Source organism: Quercus robur, chromosome 2, assembly GCF_932294415.1.
Source record: "Quercus robur chromosome 2, dhQueRobu3.1, whole genome shotgun sequence".
Taxonomy (NCBI): domain Eukaryota; kingdom Viridiplantae; phylum Streptophyta; class Magnoliopsida; order Fagales; family Fagaceae; genus Quercus; species Quercus robur.
Genome location: NC_065535.1, coordinates 67,933,390 through 67,953,772, shown reverse-complemented (window position 1 = coordinate 67,953,772; position 20,383 = coordinate 67,933,390). Strand labels below are relative to the sequence as shown.

Genomic DNA, 20,383 nt, shown 5'->3' with positions numbered 1-20,383 from the left:
CATACATTCATTTATATAGAATATGTGTTTTGCATATATAACTGACATGTAATGAAATGGTACAGACAGAAGGAAAAGGTGATGAAGGAGGGAGAGGACCAGCGACCTGGGATAGTTATATCCAAGATGATGATGGAATCACGGACTATGCAGTTGATTCATACAATCGTTACAAAGTATACATGAATATTGCTACATAGTTCTCAATAAATGATATAAAACCAATTCTACAAAAGATTTTTTTTTTTTATTAAAAAAAACGGTATTTCTACACGGGATGGAAGTACAGAAAGCAATATATAGAGCACACAACTCACGTGCATATACAGTACACAACTCATGTGCATATACATTTCATAAGTTTGACCTCATTTCTAGGAAGTTGTTGGGTAATTGTCCATCACATTTCTTTTAAATATCACTGCTTATTACTTTTGAAGTATTTAATAAATTTCTCTCATTTTTTAGAAAGTTATTAGGTATTCAATAACATTTTCCATCACATTTATTTTATATATCATTGTTAATTTTTGAAGTATCCAATAAAGTTTTCTCAATTCTAGAAAGTTATTGAGAACTCAATAGTATTGTTCATCACATTTCTTTTACGTATCACGGTTCATTGTTCTTAGAGTACCTAAAAAATTTTTTTTAGTGGATGAAATGAAAATGTGAATCTATTATTTATCCTAAAAAAAGGATAGTGACTTTTTATCTTTTATAAATACAGGAATGACAGTGTCAGTCAATGGAAAATATATATATATATATATATATTATCTTTATTTAAATGGGCCTATTACATAATTCAAATTGATATTATAAATGTAATTGTGTATTTAATTAATATCACATTACCTGAATAGATCTAAATTCTCCACTGCTTGTTTGCCTCAAGAAGACATGAACACGCAGACAAAAATCCTAGCAACCCACGGTCATCTAATCAACAACAAACCATGATGACCAAGCTGGCAGGAACAATTCATGATGACCGATCTTCAATTTGTAGCTCAACATGGACTAATCATCTACACTATTTTGGTTCCTATGTTTATTTTGTGTAACCTATAAAAATCTCACCCATAAATAAACCCCACATCTTCCCGATCGAGAAACAAACAGTCCTCTCTTTCACAGGGTTCACAGTTGAGCCACTCCAAATCTCATCTCCTCCGTCTACAACCTTACAACTTCAAACCCAGCCAGCCAACAATACCAACCACAGTAGCAAGACACTTGAATCAAATCCACAAAACATCAAGTATCTGGGACTCAATCTAGAGAAGAAACGAGTGGGTTAATGGGTCTGTGGGTTGTGGCCTTGGAGGGTGAGCTTGGCTTTTGAGGGTTGCTTTAAAATTTTAATTAAAGTGCATTTTAAAATATTAAGCTTGTTTCTTACTCTCTTTTTTCTATTTATAAATGGGTTATGGAGAGATTTATTGTTACAAGTGTTTTAGTACTTGATAAATTTGGCATTTTTATTTTAAATTTATCAATTATATTTTTACTAATCATGGTTAAACTTTTATAAAGAGAAAAATTTAAAATATTTCGTTACTAATATAAATGAAGGGTGATGAGTGTTAATTTTTTCAAAACTCAATAGAGGTGAGTGTTTTTTTCCTTCAATGTTGGCGTGAAGTGTTATTCTTGCAAACCTCAAGTGAAGAGGGTATAATTACCCCTAAATGTTTTTATAACATTAGCATTTTTATCTTTATTTCTCTTCTTTTATTTATATTTGTTATGTTTTGAGAGGAGAGAGACATAAAATGAGCTTAGCAATACATATTTACTCTTGTTTTTAACAAATGTGGATTACAAAAGACTAACTGAAGTGAACTCAGGTGGATATAAAGTAATTTTCCCTAAAATCTTTAAAGGAAAATACCTAATTGAATCATGAATCTCAAATTAGGAAAATATCCTTATGCATTGGTAGGATTGTTGATCTGCTTTTTAATAATAATAAAGCTTTAGAAACAATAAAAACATAATAATAATAATAACTGCACGGGAAAATTGTCTCTCTTTTTCCCCCTTCTTCATGGATCAAAGTTTTTGTTGCAATCTAAATTCATAAAGGAAAATGTTAAAGATATTACGAATTACTACTTAACTTATATATATATTGATATGATAATAAATGTGATTGGTGGTTTCCAACAATATTATAAATGAATATTTGAAATCTTGATAAAAAGAAATTAATGTTTGAGTTATATTTTTGTGATTGATGTCACATTAGTTTGTAAAAGTTATATAGTAAAATTTGTAATATTTCTAGGATTATATTTTGGAAAATAAGTTTGTAACACAACACTATATCAAAAGGAATTTAAAAAAGGGTTAAAGTATTATTCTTAGACCTAAAAGTTGCATGAATTTCAATATTCATCCCAAACCCTTAAAAAACGTTCCTTTGCTTCTCTAAATTGTTAATAAGGATACACCTTCTGGTCTTAAAACTTTAAAAAAATAATCTTATTTCATTCCTAAGTTGTTGAAAGAAAAATCATTTTTTTGTTCATATATTTTTGACCTCAAGCTAGTGAAAAAATAATAATAATCTTAAAAGAAAGTGTAATGTTTTCAATAAATTAAAAAAAAAAAAATTGAGAAGGAATAGTTTAAAAATTGAAAATTAACATTTTAAAGTTTATGGATAAAATACAAACTTCATGCAACAGGTCAATATTTTCGCCAAATAAATACAACTTCCTTCTTGTCACAAATTTGTAACTAAAAAAAAAAAGATAGTGCTTTTTTCTTTCTTTCGTTTTCTGACAGGCTCGTAACACAGGATGACGTGCAAGCGCTGGTAGATATGGGGGCAGACACTTACAGATTCTCTATTTCCTGGTCAAGAATTCTACCTGGTATTTTTTTTTCTTCTAAACAACCCAACCTCAAACAAGCCAACTATTTCGGAAAATATGAAATTTATGTACTTTTTCATAATCAACTTGCAGATGGGACCGTAGATGGTGGAATAAACCAAGAGGGAATCAATTTCTACAACAATCTTATAAATGAACTTATCAAAAATGGTATGAATCAATTTACTTTTCAGCCCTACTTGTGCTTAATTCATGATGAAGGAACAATAAGTTTTTGTTCCTAAAGATCAAACCAGTTTTCTTTTCAACTACTCAAAAAATGAGCTAGACTTTGAATTTCCCATGTAGGGATAACCCCATTTGTGACACTGTTCCACTTCGATTTACCTCAAGCACTGGGAGACAAATACAATGGCTTCTGGAGTAGCCAGATTGTGTAGGTTCAAGTTCTTCCAGTATTCGATGTCTTATTTTAATCACTGTAACTATCAGAGTTTCTTGAGATATTAATCAATGTAGTTGGTTGCCACCTTACCATTGATAGGGATGATTTTAAAGCCTATGCCAATGTTTGTTTCCAATATTTTGGTGACCGAGTGAAGCACTGGACTACTATCAATGAGCCACAAGTCTGGGCACCGTACGGTTATACAGTCGATACAACCAACCCACTCCAAAATGCTGCAACAGATCCATTCCTTTGTGCCCATCACATTATATTAGCCCATGCCACAGCTGTAAAACTCTACAGAGACACATACCAGGTGAAATCTAATTAAATCACCATCTTCTTCTTCTTCTTTTTTACGTTTTGCAGCATTTTCCACCAAGCCAATCATAAGCTGACACTCATTTTGCTTTAGAATAACTAGTTTGCATTTTTCATTTCTATATAACATTATTTATATAACCTTTTTTTTTTTTTTTTGTTAATAGTCAACCCAAGCGGGACAAATCGGCCTTTCGCTAGTGACAGAATGGTTTTTGCCTGCTTCAGATACAATTCAGGATCAAGATGCAGCCCGAAGAGCATTTGACTTCTTGGTTGGATGGTTAGAAAATTTTTCATTGTCAATAAAACACATACATTATCAAATCCTTTTGACTAAAAAATTATGTCTAATTTCATTTTCATTTTTTCTATTGTATGAACAGGTTTTTGGAACCATTAGTGTTTGGAGATTACCCATTCATCATGAAGGCTTTGGTAAGGGATGGACTTCCAGAATTCACAGATGACGAGAAGACTTTAATTAAAGGATCCTTCGACTTTATTGGTATCAATTATTATACATCTAGATACGCAACTGCCGTAACATTTGATAAAGATGCAACCTTTTCTGCCTATTCTGACTATCAGTTTGCTACAGTCTCTGGTAAACTTTTGTGGTTTCATTTGTAAAATAGCTTAATTTAGCATGCAGTTGAATTTAGCCTAAATCTGGTTTTGATAGTTAGGAATATGTAATCCATCTTTCTTGTTTGTTGCATTTGTCACAGCTGAGAATGATGGGGTATACATTGGTGCAGCGGTAAGATTGTTTTGTTTTAAATCTTTCGTTTACACATTGATTAAACCCAATGACTTTAAGACATCGACTAAGAATATTATATTTCATTGTTAACCCAGACACCAGGCAGCACTGAAATTTATATCTATCCAAAAGGGTTAACCGATGCATTGGTTTATATTTCAAATACGTACAGCAATCCTAAGTTCTTTATTACTGAGAATGGTTAGTAATTTAATTAAAATACTTCCTCTTTTTCATATTCATCAAGCAAAAAAAGACATCACAAAATTATATATATTTTTTATCTTGATATGATTGTATATGCCTTGGAACAGGATATCCGGAGAAACGAGATGATACTATTGCAATAGATACTGCATTACAAGATGATGTTCGGATTCAGCATATTCTTGCCCATCTTTATGCCATTTCAGAAGCCATGAAGTATGTTCTTGAGTGCTACCTACTAATTTTGTTCCGCTCTATAATCCACCAATCGCAACTAATTAATTATCACTTATTATTTTGATGGCATTAATATTGTGCATAAATAAGACCATAAAATTACAAAGTTTGTCCCAACAAACAAAGTCATAAAGATTGTTTATTGTTTGAGTGCAGGCAGGGAGCAGACGTAAATGGATACTTCATGTGGGCTTTAATGGACTGCTTGGAAATGGGGTCAGGCTACACAGTGCGGTACGGGCTTGCTTACACTGATTACCTCAACAACTTGGACAGAACCCTCAAGAAGTCTGCGAAATGGCTCAAGGTCTTCTTGGCTAGCTAATTAGCCGATATATCATATATATGCAGAGTTGCAGACCAATGTGACAATTTGTTCCAACTTTCTTAGTAGAATAAATTTGAACCTTATTGATTTTGGAGTATTCCAAGCACTGTGGTTTTAGATGCGGCTAAAACAAAGACTAGTTCTCTTTGAATTTATGTTTTGTAATAATGTGGATTCAGTCTTGTTGGTCATCTTCTTCATTGCGTATTGTACTTAGTATTGTACTTCCACTTGCAATTCCTGAATAGCTATGAAAATAATCCATGCTTCTTCATGGTTTTGGCATGGTCATTGTGTTATAATTATGTGCCCTCAAAAATAATATTATGCATTTTTATTTGATTATAAATTACATTTTCACGTGCATAATTACTATGGGTATTTTTTGTTGTTTAAATGTGGCAAGTGATGTCACCTCTATAGAAAAATCATGTTAATGGTTAAAGGAACCATAAACATGAAGTAATGATTTTTCATAAATTATAAAATTGTTTTAGGGTGTGGATATTAATTGAATATCACCATTGAAGCTTACAATTATTGTGCTAATATATATATATATATATATATATATATATTTATTGAAGTGAGCTTAGTAGATCTTACACTTTAGTTGTACAGACGGAGGTGTGAGAACTACAATAAGAGTCTAAAAATGAAGCAAAGTGAAGAGTCTGGGAATAATAAAGAGAAATAATTTAAAAAAAAAAAAATCTGAATGTAGAAGCAAAAGTGAGAGAGAAGATATTTTGTTACGTAAAGTCCAAAAGAGAGAGAGAAAGTGAAGGGGGAGGAATATGCAAGGTGATACTGATATTTAAGGAAAAATGGATAAAGAAAGAGAAAGAGATTTTTGGAGTATTTGGAGGGAGAGGAAGAAAACAAATTTGAGATTGGAAAGGAAAGGCTTTGAGCAAACAAGGGGTGTACTGTATCTGTTGGGTTAAGATAAATTGACTTTGATTAATTAATTCAATTACCTAAGTTGATTAATTAAGTCAAATTACATGCAAATCATTGAGGTACCAACAAATCGCCAAATAAACTAAATGCAGCAGAAATTAAATTGACACGATAATTTGTTGACAAATGAGGAAAACCCCTAGTATGACAAAAACCTCACCAAGTGAATTTAAGGTCACCACTCCCAAAATTCTACTAATCCATAATTAAGCGGTTACAAATATGAGGAATCTTACCACTATCCTAACCTATCCTGAAATACCAACCTACAGTTGAACCTTCGCTCTAATACCCAATTGAACTTGATATTGTAATAATCTTCTTTTCTTTATTGCACAAATCTCTAATCTGTGACTAACTTCTTTGCACAGATCCTAGTACATGACTAACTCCAACAACTTGAATGATTGTTATTGGCTGCAAAGTTCTTCACTTCATAAAATGATGAAGATCAGGAAGTACTTGATTACAAAATCCTAAGGCGTATAAACATAGTAGCTTCACACAGAGTATATGAGTTCTAAGTAACTATTTTCCATACTTGATGACTTTTAAAATAAGCCTTATATATGACTAGGGTTATGAGAAAAGAAACTGTAATTAAACAAGTCATCATGGACCGAATTTCAGATCTGGAAATTCTAAAATCGTAGATCTCGATAGATCAAGCTTGTGTCAAGCTTATGTCAAGCCTTTTCATTAATCCTCGATAGCATTATATGTTGAGCTTTTGTCGAGACTTAATTAACCAACTTTTCTTCACTTGTTTCTTGGATCTATCTTCATGTCTTTAATAAAACCACTTGATATGTTTGAACAACATATTTCTTGATACATTAAACCCAAGTTAGATCTACCAAATCATAAGTAAAGTGCGTTTTGTTAAAGGATTAGCCAATTATATAGAAAATATAACCCTAACAGTATCAAGTACATACATTGAACTAGATCTGATCAAGAACATCTTATGGCATGATCACTGTTAGTTAAAAGGTTGTTCCATCACAATTTTCATATTGCTCTCAAACATAAGAGGTTTGTGTATATTTATTTATTATGCACATAGCTTTGACGATGTCACTTGTGATGCTTTTTTAAATGCTATATACAGATACGTTGGGTTATGTGTGCAATGAGCAAAATAAGCAAATACTCAACAATAAATCCACTAGTCTCTAAAGAAGATAATATATTTAGTTGATTTTCATATTGAAGTTGGACTCAGAACAAAACTAGCCAATGACTTTTTTTCAAAAGTGTTTTTCATATATATAATATTTGTATATATATTTAAAGAGTTTTTCAAAGATATTTTGAAATCCAATAGAAACTATGAAATCAAGAAATTAAGAGTTACATAAGTTAGGGACATGATAGTTATATTAATACAGTCCTAGTGGCTTATGGAAATATAGTGTGGTGGAAGGACAAATATTATATAAAATTTTAAGTAACGGGACCTCATATGTAATTCTTTAATCTTCAAGGGTCAATTGCAATGTGTTGATGGACATCATTGCAATACGTAGAAATTCAAATATTTTTTTGATATGGTTGAGAAAAATAAGGAAATTTTTTGAAAGAGTTTCAAGCTAAATCAATAACATTCAAAAAGTTATTGATTGATCCTACAACTGAAGATTAGGATCCCATGTCCTATCTCTCTCTTGGGTTTTACAAAAGTCCTTAAAAAAAAAAAAAATTTCACATAAGGAGTTGGCAGAGAAGGTATTTGGTATTAAATGATATCATGTCAACAGTATCAAAATCTAATAAGTATAAGACATGTCAGCAAAAAATAATTACCCCACTAACAAATGAAAAACATTTGTTAGTGGGTAGTTATTTTTATACACATGTCTCTCGTTTATTGGATTTTGATATAGATGACGTGGTATTATTTGATACAAAATACTTTTTTCATCAAAACTATTAAGTGATACTGCAGTCATTTGATAACCAAGAGAGAGAGAGAGACATGAATATCTTAAGAGGCAACACGATTGGGTTGCTAAGAGAGGGATGCAATTTTGTTCTATTCAAAAAATTTTTTTTTTTTTTTTGAAAAATAATTACAATATACTGCTAATCCCGCAGTTCGAATCCTTTACCCCTTAGACCCTCAAGTACTTTATATATAGGGAGGTGCCAATTCAACTACAAGACCTTTGGCTTCTATTCAAAATCTATGGTTGTGTAGTACAACAAACTTTGAATGAAAATATAAACTTTTATTTTACATTGCTTCCACAAAACTATCACATTGAACACAAGATCAAAATTCAATTGCACCGCAAGAGAAAATGAGCATAAAAAAATGCTAAGTCAAAAATAGAAGTAAATGCACTGCTCCAAATCAATAAAAGCAATCCACCGAATTCAAATTAACATCTTTTTCGCATGAAATTTTGAACCTATGTCATATTTTTGTATTAATTGGTTTGCTTTTATTGACGTGGAATAAACCGATTTCTCCCCCCTTGGATTGGCAATGAATAAACAAAACTTTAAATTATATAAATAGTGTTGTATCTTGTATATAAAAAATAAAATAAAAAAAACAAAAATAAAAAACAATTATTTATACATCCAATTACACGGTTTCTGATGGAAGGGAAACTTTATGTTATACTTTTGCAAAACAACTTTTTTTAGCATGCAGTTGAATTTGATTTTGGGATATATCTAATTTTTTATAGCTAGAATTATGTAACACATCTTTCCTTTTTGTTTGTTTGTCACAGTTGATACTTGATAGAAATGAGGAACTCATTGGCGATCCAGTAATATTATTTTGTTTAACTCTTATATTTTAAACATTGATCAATGAGACAATGACTTCTCTTATCAAAAAAAAAAAAAAAAAAAAAAAAAAATGAGACAATGACTTCAAGACATCATCATGATAAAAACAACCCATTACAATTTTTTTTTTTTTTTTTTTAATTATAGATATGATCAAGATATATATATATATATATATATATATATATATATATATATATATATATATTTATATATATGCCTTGAAACATGCATGATATCCAGAAAACAAGACGATATTGTCTCAATCAGGGACAAAACTAGAACTTGAAGTTAGGGGGCGACTTTGTTGCTAGCTGCAAGTAACGACTCTAGCCTCCAGCTCTATTGCTTAACTGGTAAGGGTTTTTTTTTTTTTTTTTTTTTTTAATATATTTATTATTTATTAGTTTTTTTTTTATGTGTGCGACTTCTGTTAAGTAAGGACAAAATTATTTTGTTTACAATTTTTTTATAGGGGCAAGTTGTTTGTTTTGGGTAAAATTGGTTGATTAAGTTTTTATTTTTTTATTTTTTTTTAGCTTTATTATTGGTAACTTTTGTTATTGGGCTAATTTTTTAGGGCTTGTATTTTTTGTTTCAATTTTTTTATGGCCTTTAAAAGGAAGAAAATGCTAGAGTTACAATTTTTTTACAAATTGCTAATATGGTGAGTAGTTAATAGTAAGTAAAAAATTGATGTAAGTGGTGAACCCAAATGCAAACCAATAAGAATTTACTACTTTAGCCGTTTGTAAAATTTTGTAGAAAAGTTTATGGCTTTAACATTACTCTTAAAAGAGTTAATGATATTGTTAAAGGGGAAAAAGTGTTATTTTACAAAGCAAAATTACTAAAATTGGTATCTATATACTTACTAATATTTTTATTTAAAAAATTGTGGGGTGGCAAGTGGCCATTACTCCCAGGTCAAAGTCTCTCTCCGTTCATGGTCCCAACAGAGATTGCAATCTAATTAAATTTTAATTGGATTCTTAATTTTGCGTCACGTGTCCCATTTAATTTTTAATTTTTTTCCTAGTTAATTATTGAGTGTAAAAATTGAAGAGTAGAAATCCAATTAGATTCTAAATTGGATTGCAATTGGAGTCTAATTTTCCATCACATGTCCATCTAAGTTTTAAATTTTTGTGACAAGTGAATTATTGGGTGCACAAATCAAAGAGCATAAAACTAATTAAATTTTAAATCATATATATATAATGATAAACCATTAAATATTTTAGAAATGTATGGTTTAAAAAAATGTAAGCTAATATCATGTATAATTTGAATATTTTCTCAAAAAAATGTTTAATTTGAATCATATAATCGTAATTATTTTTAATTGTACTTGTGCATATACACAAGATTACACACTAATAGAAGATGATGCATGAATTCAGCATATTTTTAAGCATCTTTTTGCTGTTTCAGAAGCCATGAAATAAGTTCAAAGTGCTACTATTATGCTTTTAACAACGACCATTTAATGACACCACTATTATGCTTAAATAAGACCGGTAAGTTTACTCTATTAAGTGTCATGAAGATTATTCTTTGAGTGCAGGAATGGGACAAACGTAAAGGGGTACGGCTTTAAGGCTGCCTTTGGTTGGAGGTGGAACGGGGAAGATAGAAAAAAATAATAATAAAAAAATAAAAAAATAAAAAATAAAAAAATATTACAGAACATGGATAGGAGAGGAGAAGGGAGAGAAAATTAGTAGAGCCCAGCTATTTTCTTTATGAGACTACCAAATCACATTCTCTCCAAAATGGAGAAAAAACTTAACAAGATTATGAAAGACTATTTGACCCTTGAATTGTTTTTTGCCTGCTTTGTTCGTTCATCCTTTTTTTTTTTTTTTTTCTTCCTCCACTCCTGCTTCCTTTTTAATCCTTTCTTCATTTCTGACTTCTTCTTTTTTACGCCTAAGCTTGGTTCTTTTTTTAGTCGTTCTGCTGCCTTTCTTTGCTTCTATCTTTCTTTCTTTCTTTCTTTCTTTTTTCTTTTTTTTTTTCCTCGTTCTTAGTTCTTACTGAATTTGGATGCCTTGTTTTTCTTCTGTTTATTTTTAATTGATGGATATGTTTCATTTTTTTGGGATATAGTTGTGGACCTTGTGGTTAATTACTTAATTGATACTAGCCTTATCACGTGCGCTTTGCACATGTGATGAAACTCTTTTTTGTTATTGAGTTTAATGTAATTTTTCAATTTGAATTTATCTATTAGTGAGATTACACAAGAAGAGATTTTTAAAAAACTAAAATTTAGGATTTGAAATGGAATAAACTCTTGAGTTTAGTGTGTGCTAGTTTTTAGAAAAAATATATTAAACGTGCGTGAAATATGTTTAAATAAAGAGTGTGCTAATTTTTAAGAAAAAAAATTTCTTTGGTAGTTTTTTTATTTTTGAATTTCGTTGAATTACAATTTTAACCCTATTTTTTATTTTTAAAGAATAAAAATTATCTAATTAGATTAGGAGTATTTTTGACATTTTTTAAAGGCATAACTAATTTTTTCTGAATTGTCTTAATATACAGAGATTATATACTTATCTCTTTTTTCTTCTTCATTGTGTTGTTTATTTTTTTTGTTTATCCAGAAAGTTCATAATAAATTATGTGTATCTATTTTATAAATATTAAAAAAATTAATGTTATCTCAAAAAATATATATTATATAGTAAAATAAGTGTAAATTTTTACAAACTCCATTTTTTATCCTCCCATTTTTCTTTTCAACTAGACAAAAAAGTTTTTCATCCCTCTACTTTTCTACCACTCCAACTAATCACAAATAAGAGAAATTAAAATCTTCTCTATGTAATAGACTAAATGGAAATGGGAAAAGAGTCTTCACTCTACAAAGTGAGGTTCGGGCTTAATTACACAGGTTACCTTAATAACTTGAACAGAAAACCCAAGAAGACCGCAAGTGGCTTAAAAAGTCCTTGGCTTCACGATAACATGGATTGGCCCATATATCAATTGCAAAATAATTACTTGTGTGACAACTTCCAAGCCGAATAAAGAACCTTTTTCGCTTGGGAGTATTCCAAGCACCATGGTTTGAGTTGCAACTACATAGTCTAGTTCTCTTAATAATAATGATAAGATAATGTGTATTCATCACTCTTGTTGGCCATCTTCACTGCCTAAGGTCTTGTTGTACTTTTACTAGCAATTCCTGAACATCTATGAAAATAATCCATGCTTGTCATAGTTCTGGCATGGTCATTGAAAACAAGATCTGATAGTTTTTAGACCCCTTAAAACACAATTGATTTAACTTAGGTAATTAACCAAGTTGTTACTTAGTCCAATTTAACAAATCTAGGTTATCATAATCACAAAGATCATATCATGCAATGCAGCGGAAAGATAAATAACACAAGATATGATCACCCAAGAAACTAAACCGGTAAAAACCTAGGGAGGATTTGACCTAGCTATCCTCAAGGTAAACTTGAATCTACTATCTTGAAAGAATCGAAATTCATACAATAAGACTTACAAGCTCCCATGCTTGACTTCTTATTGCTACCAACCAGTAGAACTTACTAACATGACCACGTGCAAGCTCTAAATTCACGGGCTCCTTCTTTCTTGGATTCACCACCAGATACAAGCACATCCGCTTGTGTTTTCTTTAAACTTCAATGGCAGCAACCGAGTTGATTATCAAGGTGTAGATAAAATCTTCTCCTTGAAAACCCTAAATTTATGTAAAGGAGAGCTCCTCTAGATCTCACAAGAGATTTACACAAACAGCAATATGAGCAACACTAAAATGTGGCTAGAGTTTGCTTTTTATACTAAGGACAAATTAGAAAACCTTAAAACATTTTAAACAACTAGGGCTGAGTTGGAAATCTGTAAAAAAAACATTCTGCCTAAGATTCGATCGATCAATCGAGCCTAAGCTTCGATTGATCAAGCCAAGCCGAAATGCATAATACTTTTTGCATTAGCTCGATTCCAACTTTACATAAAATATACAACTTTGAGCAAGATTAAAACACTTCTAAACACATTATTTTGATCATGGTTTGCCAACAATACACATTAGAGTTCTAAATACATAAATACCTAAGTCTTTAGAACCTAACAAGATCAAAATTCCATTGCATTGCAAGAGAAATTGAGCATAGAGAGATTTCAAGTGAGAATGGAAGAAGAAGCAACCTGATGTCACTTATTCGTATACCCTAGGGAAAAATGTTACTCATGGTCATAGGGGAAGAAAAAAAATGGAAACAAATGTGAGCATGACAACATATGTGGGACATGAACATAGTGTGACTTCTAGAAACATTTTCTACACCGAGTTTTTACCAAATACCAGTCGCAAGATATTGAATTGACTGATGGAGCAAAATATTTAGACCATAGCCATAATCATTTATATGAGGAGCTGGGGTGGAAAATGGGGGACCAATTCAAACCAATTGGCCTAAGGCCCAAGGGGCAGGGAATCGTACCTCAGCCACTCAATTTTTAAACCAGATAGCTTACCCACTAACATCTTCAATGATCTCTAGATCAAAAGCATCGAGTTCAAACCTTTCCGGTAGCGTAATAGAGAAATATGGTGCACAAAAATTTTCCACATACTAACCACAAAGTCATTGATTTTTATTAGCACCTTGTGGCAGTCATCAAACAGGTATTCAACTTTTTTTGAGTATATTCTGACAACGCCTAGGAGAAGGGAGAAACTACACCCTGTTTCGGGTGTATGTTTCTTCTGTCTCACAGCTGGTGGGACCTACCAGCTGTGGGTCCCACCAGCTTGTGAGATGGAGGAAACATACACCCGAAACAGGGTGTAGTTTCTCAGGAGGAGGTAGGCCAGCACTCTATGGGTCCGTTTGGATTGAGCTTATTTTTGCTGAAACTGAAAACTGAAACTGAAAACACTGTAGCAAAATAATTTTTAAATGTGTGAATAGTGTTGTGGGACCCATTTTTAATGAAAAATTTGATAAAAAGTGGAGTTTGTGGGACCCGTGAACAGTGCACAAATGCACTGTTCATAACTGACCGGGTCAATAGATGCTGCTGGGGAGAAAAAAAAAAAGAAAAAAAAAAGAAGGAAACGCGCAAAGAAAACGCAGACGGGCTATCCAAACTGCACCTATGTGACAAAATCCAGCTCATCTTACAATATTTTATCTGCTTAAAGGCAAAAAATAGGAAAGAATAGTTGTCTAGGCTAACTGTCCTTTTATACTCTGCTTCTTTTGTCTTTATTTTTAATAAATATTTTTTTTGTCTTTTTATATATTCATTCGGCTTCTTTTTTTCATTTGTGCTTATCTTCAAAAATTTTTTTTTTTCCTTTTTCTTTTGTGCTTATCCTCTCTTCGGTTTATTTTTTCTTTTTCTTTTTTCTTTTCTTTTATTATGCGCTTGTCCTTTCTTTTCTCAAACAGTTAGCTAGTTTTTTTTTTTTTTTTTTTGACAAATAAATTTTGGTTCTTGAACTTCCTGTCTTTTACTAAAAAAAAAAAAAAAGTATAAATGAAGTACCATTTATACACAATTTTTTAATAAAAAAATGTGTTATTTTTTGTTTTATTTAATAGAGACATAACTCTCTATTTATACCAGGGATGGAGCCAGAGGGGATAAGGGGGGCACCTCCCACCCCCCCGTGACTCCTCCTATAATTTTCTAGCATATGTAGTCTAAAGTAATTACTTATTGATATGGAGGAAAAAAAAATGACTTCTACTTGGTTGAAAGTGACTCTAACACATAGGAAAAAGAAAGGAAAAAATGTTCTCAAACGCCAAACCATGTACGCTTTCGCCAATTTCACTATTCTTACAAATAGCTTTTGTCTTGTCCTACATGTTGCCCCTATTTCACTATTTTTTATTTTTTATTTAATATTATTATTTACACCATTTTCACTATTTATAATACTTTTCACAGCATTTTATCCTTGAATGATGCTAGAGATACTACAAATTTTATTGCTTATGTCTTATAAATTGGCATGTCGCCAATCACAAAAAATAATTTTAAACATTTATTCATTATATTTTTTAAGTAACACTAATCACATTTTTACTCCATCAGTTTGTAAATTTTTTAGTAGCTATGAATTGATTATTTTTGTTTATTTATTTTAATAATATGAAATATATTCATATTTGCTTACAATTGTTTATTTATTTTGTTATTATTGTTGATTAATATTTTTAGATTAATTTCATTTTTAATATTGTCTTTTAATTTGCCCCCTCTAGACTAAAATCTTGACTTCGCCACTGATTTATACCAACTTCATTTCTATCATCTTATTTTTCTTCTTAACCAAACAAATAAGTTTTTCATCTTTCCACTTTCGCATCCTTCCAACCAAGCACATATAATAGAAAACTAAATATTTTCCAACCTCTCATTTTTCTATCCCTTCCTCTTTTTTCTACCCTTCTAATTTTCCACCATTTCAACCAAATGGACCCTACTCTAAGTAAATATTTTCCCACAATAGAGCTTTTATCAACTACGTAGTAGGACAATACATTAAATTTTGTCAAATAGAGTAAGATATATTAACACTATAACCATAATCAACACCGCACACACTTGATATAATAGTCATTTCACAAGTACAAAGTTCTTGTAAGGTGAGAGGTAAGAGCCGAAATTTAAGTCTCTAATTCAAACACTAAAATTTTAACAATTTTTTTTTCCCATTAATTTGAAATGAAACAAGATGAGTTGCTGAATTGGTACCTCATGAGCACCACTCTAATGTGTGACACTGTGAGCCATGCCTACTTTGTTATATTTGTATTTGATATATGTGAATTAGCATATTATCCTCCATGTACTGCTTGAGCAAGTAAAGAGCTTTTCGATGGGGCCATACTTTCTCGGCACGTAACTTCTCACAAATCATTTCCTTCTAGTATGACTTCACGCACGACCACCACAGTTAGGGATGGCCATACCCATTGGGTAATGGATATCCTACCCTATTCGATCCAAATGTTTTGGGTAATACCCGGTTCTTCATGGGTAGAACCTAAACGGACTCTCTCTCTCACCTGAGCTTCCATCCTCACCATCACTCTCTCTATTTCTCTCACCCAAGCCTCCATGGCCCAATACCTTGAACTCATCACTCCGATCACTAGCACCACCACTATGGTGGTCTTCTCCATCTTCGAATCAACTCTCTCAACCTCAAAATCTCTCTCTAAGCCTTGCTGAGAGGATCTGAACTTTCTCTCTATCTTGCCGGCACCACCGTGGCCCGCACGCGATCTCCAACTCCTAAAGCCTCGTGTGGAACAAGCGCTTCAAGATCCCCCTTGCACACCGGACCTCTGAAGTTGAATTCTACGTCAAACACAATGACGTGTTTAGCACTGATTTAATCGGCGTTGCCACTGTCTCCACTCGCCTGATCCTCTTCGGCGAAACCATCAGTGAATGGCTGCCGATACTAAACTCACTCGGCAAGCCTCCGAAACTGGATGCATACTCGAAATTAGTTTCATGAAATGCGAGGACAATCTGATATACTGGTGCGGCATCACAACCAATCCGGACCATTTCGGAGTCCGAAACTCCTACTTCCCAGTTTGGAAAGGCAGGTCAGTCAAGCTCTACCAAGACGCGCACGTGCTGAAGTCGCTTGTGGTTAGTTTTTAAGGTTTTTTTTTTTTTTTTTTTTTTTTTGGTCTGTTTGAAAAAGGTAGAGTATTTAAGTTAAAATGTTTTTGGATTTTAAAAAGAAAAAATTAAATGGGTTTTGGGTAGGGTATGGATATCCATGGATAATAAATTCGGGCAAGAATAGTTCATAGTTGAAATTGTTGAGATTTTTTGAGAATGCATGTGAAACCTGAGTTGCTGGCATTTTCTCCTTTCATTAGATCCTCCGAAAGAAACCCGTACCAATTGTTGAGATTTCTCTCCGCAAAAATTTTGTCAAAATAATAAATTTGACAATCAAGAAAAGTATTTTATCAAATATGTAAGGTTGAATTTATTCAACCATCTAATTGGCTTTATTCCGTGCCAAATTTGCTTGTATTTCAGCATTTAGTAACCCTGTATTTAGGTGGGTTTGTTGTAAGGGTAGTGAGTGAGATAGAGTGAAGTTTGCTCAAGAGTGTGCAAGAAAACAGAGTGTCGCGGCTGGGACTCGCGGGTGGACTCGCGGCTGCAAGTCGCCAGAAGCTGCACACGTGCCAAGCATGCTGGAAGATGAACAGTCATGCTAGCTGGAGCACTACAGGACAAAACAGGACAACTGGCCATACGGTTAACTCGCGACTGGATCTCGCGACTTAGTCAAGCCGCGAGGTCAAGCCGCGAGCCACCCCTGTTTTGGAAAAACCTGATGTTTCACATTCCTCTTCACTCCAGTATAAATACCCCTTTAACCCACGATTGAAAGAGAGCTTCCAGAGAGAATTTTGAGAGAGAAATCCTAAAGAAAAACAAGATTGTTTCACACACAATCCCTACCTTAGAGTCTCATCAAAATCCCTCACTCTCTTCCTCTCCATTGTCAAAACCTTGAGAGGCATTATACCAAACCTGGTTCTCACCATTATCATCTCTGTGAGACAGTCGTTTGGAGTTCTGGGAAGCAGTTAGGAAGGAGCCAATCTTCATTGGTTGATGCTACGGTGTAGTAGCGGAATCCGGGAAGCTAGAAAAGAAAAAGGTTCGGCGCAACCTCGTTGGAGCAAGAAGCTTGGAGGGCTTAGGTGCACTGGGTAGATTAGGCTTGGAGGGTCTATTGCTGTCCTTGTATTCCAACTGTATTTTCTAGTGGATTGATTACCGCTTGGAGGGCGGCGGAGAGGTTTTTCGCCGAGGTCTTCGGTTTCCTCTTCGATAACACATCGGGTGTTATCTTTGTGTTTGCATCTTCCTTCCTCTCTATCTCTGCCTTTATATTATCTGCTGTGATTTTATTATGTTATGGCTTAAATAGTTTTTATCCTATTTCACATTATAGCATATGTTAAGTTTCCGCACACTTGTTGTTTAACATATTGCTTGTGTTGGTTAAGTTAATTTTTGGGGGTCTAAACGTTCAAAAGTGTATTGGTACACGTTTTTGAACTTTCAATTGGTATTAGAGCGGGTACACTGCTGTTTGGTTTCATTACCATTTGTGTGATCCTTGACTCCCTTTTGAGATGGATAGGTCTCAATCCCTTAATGCACCTCCATATTTTGATGGAAGTAATTATGTGTTTTGGAAGGTTCGTATGAGAGCCTTTTTGTGTTCTATTGATGAATACGTGTGGGATGCTGTTGAGATTGGTTGGACCAAACCTGAGGCAGCCAAATCCACATGGGATAAGGCAGCACTTGTTGCATCTAATGCTAACAGTAAAGCACTAAATGCTATTTTCTGTGGTGTGTCTCCAGATGAATTTCACAGGATTTCTCACATTACCATTGCCAAAGATGCATGGGAGATTCTGGAAACAACTTATGAAGGCACGAAGAAAGTGAAAGACACCAAGTTACAAATGCTGACCACTCGGTTTGAGGAGCTTAAAATGAGTGAGGATGAGTCTTTTGACTCTTTCTATGGGAAGCTAAATGAGGTGGTTGTCAGTAAGTTTAACTTGGGGGAGAAAACGGAGGACTCAAGGATTGTAAGGAAGATCCTTCGATCACTGCCGGAAAGTTTTCGTGCTAAAGTGACAGCCATTGAAGAGAGCAAGGATCTTGACGACATCAAGGTACAGGAGCTGGTAGGTTCTCTGCAGACTTATGAGATGTCGCTGCCAAATCAACGGAAGAGTAAATCCCTTGCTCTAAAGACCATTAATGAGAAGGTGGAAGATCAAGGCTCATCGGGAGAAGATGTGGTTGACAAAGATGTAGCCTATCTTGTTAAAAATTTCAGAAAGTTTTTGAAATTCAAAAATAATGGAAAATTTGATGATAAGAGAAAATTCCAAAATTCTGGAAGGGAGAAGAGGGATTTCAAAAAGAAAGATGGAAAAGAATCCCAATCCACACAAGGTGTCACTTGTTTTGAATGCAACGGGCATGGACACTTTAAGAAGGAATGTCCGAATTATTTGAAATCGAAAGGCAAGGTGTATGCCACGACCTTGAGTGACTCAGATTCGTCTGACTCAGAATCTGAAGAGAGCTGTGATGGAGAAGGGAACTATTCAGCTTTCATGACTATTGCTCATGTTGAGTCTTCGGATGAGTTGAATTTGCTTGTTCAAGACCTTGGAGAACATAGTGATGATGACTCACTAGGAATTGTTGAAGAATCAGAAACTGAAGAAGAAGAAAGCACAGCAACTCTTCAAGAAAATTACAACTCACTCTTGGAGAAGTCGGGTGAATACACAAGGGTAGCCAAGGCTGCTGTGAGAAAAATGAAGAAGGCTGAGGAGGACTACAAAAGTCTCCTAATCCGGTATAGGGAGGCCAAATGCGAGATTGAAACACTGAATGGTGAGCTGTCCGAAGCTTACACTAAAGTGAGATTTCTTGAGAACGAGGTGGTGCAAGCAAATGCTAAAATAGAGAGGGTCACCACCAAGAAGCTAGATGATGTTATATCTTCTCAAAAGAGCTTTTCAGACAAATCCGGACTGGGATATACCGGAGGAAGTAGTTCAACTGGAAATGTCACTAAAGAAGTGAAGTTTGTAAAGGCCAAAGATCCAGTTGTAGCTGACCTTACTGGTGTGAAGCTCGAGGTGGAGGAGAAGAAGAATGTGATGGACCAACGGATGCTGAATCATCGTAACCAGTCTGTGGGCAGGTCTGAATCCCGTGCCAAGTCACGTCCACGACCACAAAGAGGTCCTAGAGGAACGTATGTGTGCCATTATTGCGGACTTCAAGGGCACACTCGACCAAATTGCCAAAAGCTGAGAGCAAAGAACAGTGCAACTCCTCAAAGGTCAGGAGGACCCAGAATTGATAGGAGAACTTGGGCAGGTGATCAATCTAGAGATCAAAATGGAGATCCCGGAATGATGAACGTGATGAAGATGATTGGTGCATTCACCAACTGCTTGGAAAGCTTCTCACGAAGGTTTGAAAGTCCTAACTCCCGTACCCAATCCTTTAAGGAAATCACCCCAGACGCAAGTGATGTGTGGGTGAAAAGGGGTACTCATGCATAAGCATTACAACATGTCCATGCATTAATACTTCCTATGCTTTGTGACTATGTTTGTTTGGTATGCTTGTTTTTTTTTATTTTGGTTGTTTGATTATTCTCTTGTGAATTTTTTTAATGTTGTTTTATCAATCTTTTTGTTTCTTGTGTCAAAAATCCAAAAATCACATAAAAATGAGAAAATCAAAAAGCTTGATTGACTGTGTTGAGTTTTGTCTCAAAACTTGTTTTGCCTTGTACCTTTGTGCTAATGGCTGTGTGCATTTTCGAGCATTGCTTGTTTTCATGCACTCATATCTCTGTGGGA

The 20,383-nt window shown here is 33.5% G+C and overlaps 1 protein-coding gene across 9 annotated transcripts in view; it reads left to right on the top strand.

The window, feature by feature from the left end:
- LOC126714665 (beta-glucosidase 13-like) overlaps positions 1–20,383 on the top strand; it is a 41,736-nt gene that overhangs the window by 452 nt on the left and 20,901 nt on the right. For 2 of the 9 annotated variants that reach the window (XM_050414906.1, XM_050414904.1), the window contains exons 2-10: positions 66–176; positions 2,810–2,885; positions 2,979–3,056; positions 3,195–3,282; positions 3,391–3,610; positions 3,783–3,898; positions 4,002–4,222; positions 4,347–4,378; positions 4,477–4,582. The exons of 3 other annotated variants lie outside the window; for them this stretch is intronic. In XM_050414906.1, the coding sequence (XP_050270863.1) occupies positions 66–176; positions 2,810–2,885; positions 2,979–3,056; positions 3,195–3,282; positions 3,391–3,610; positions 3,783–3,898; positions 4,002–4,222; positions 4,347–4,378; positions 4,477–4,582 (1,048 nt within the window). Of the gene's footprint in view, positions 1–65; positions 177–2,809; positions 2,886–2,978; positions 3,057–3,194; positions 3,283–3,390; positions 3,611–3,782; positions 3,899–4,001; positions 4,223–4,346; positions 4,379–4,476; positions 4,583–4,695; positions 4,805–4,981; positions 5,439–20,383 lie in introns of those variants that run through there. 4 more of the 9 variants (XR_007651655.1, XM_050414903.1, XM_050414905.1 and 1 more) reach the window with 4 other exon arrangements.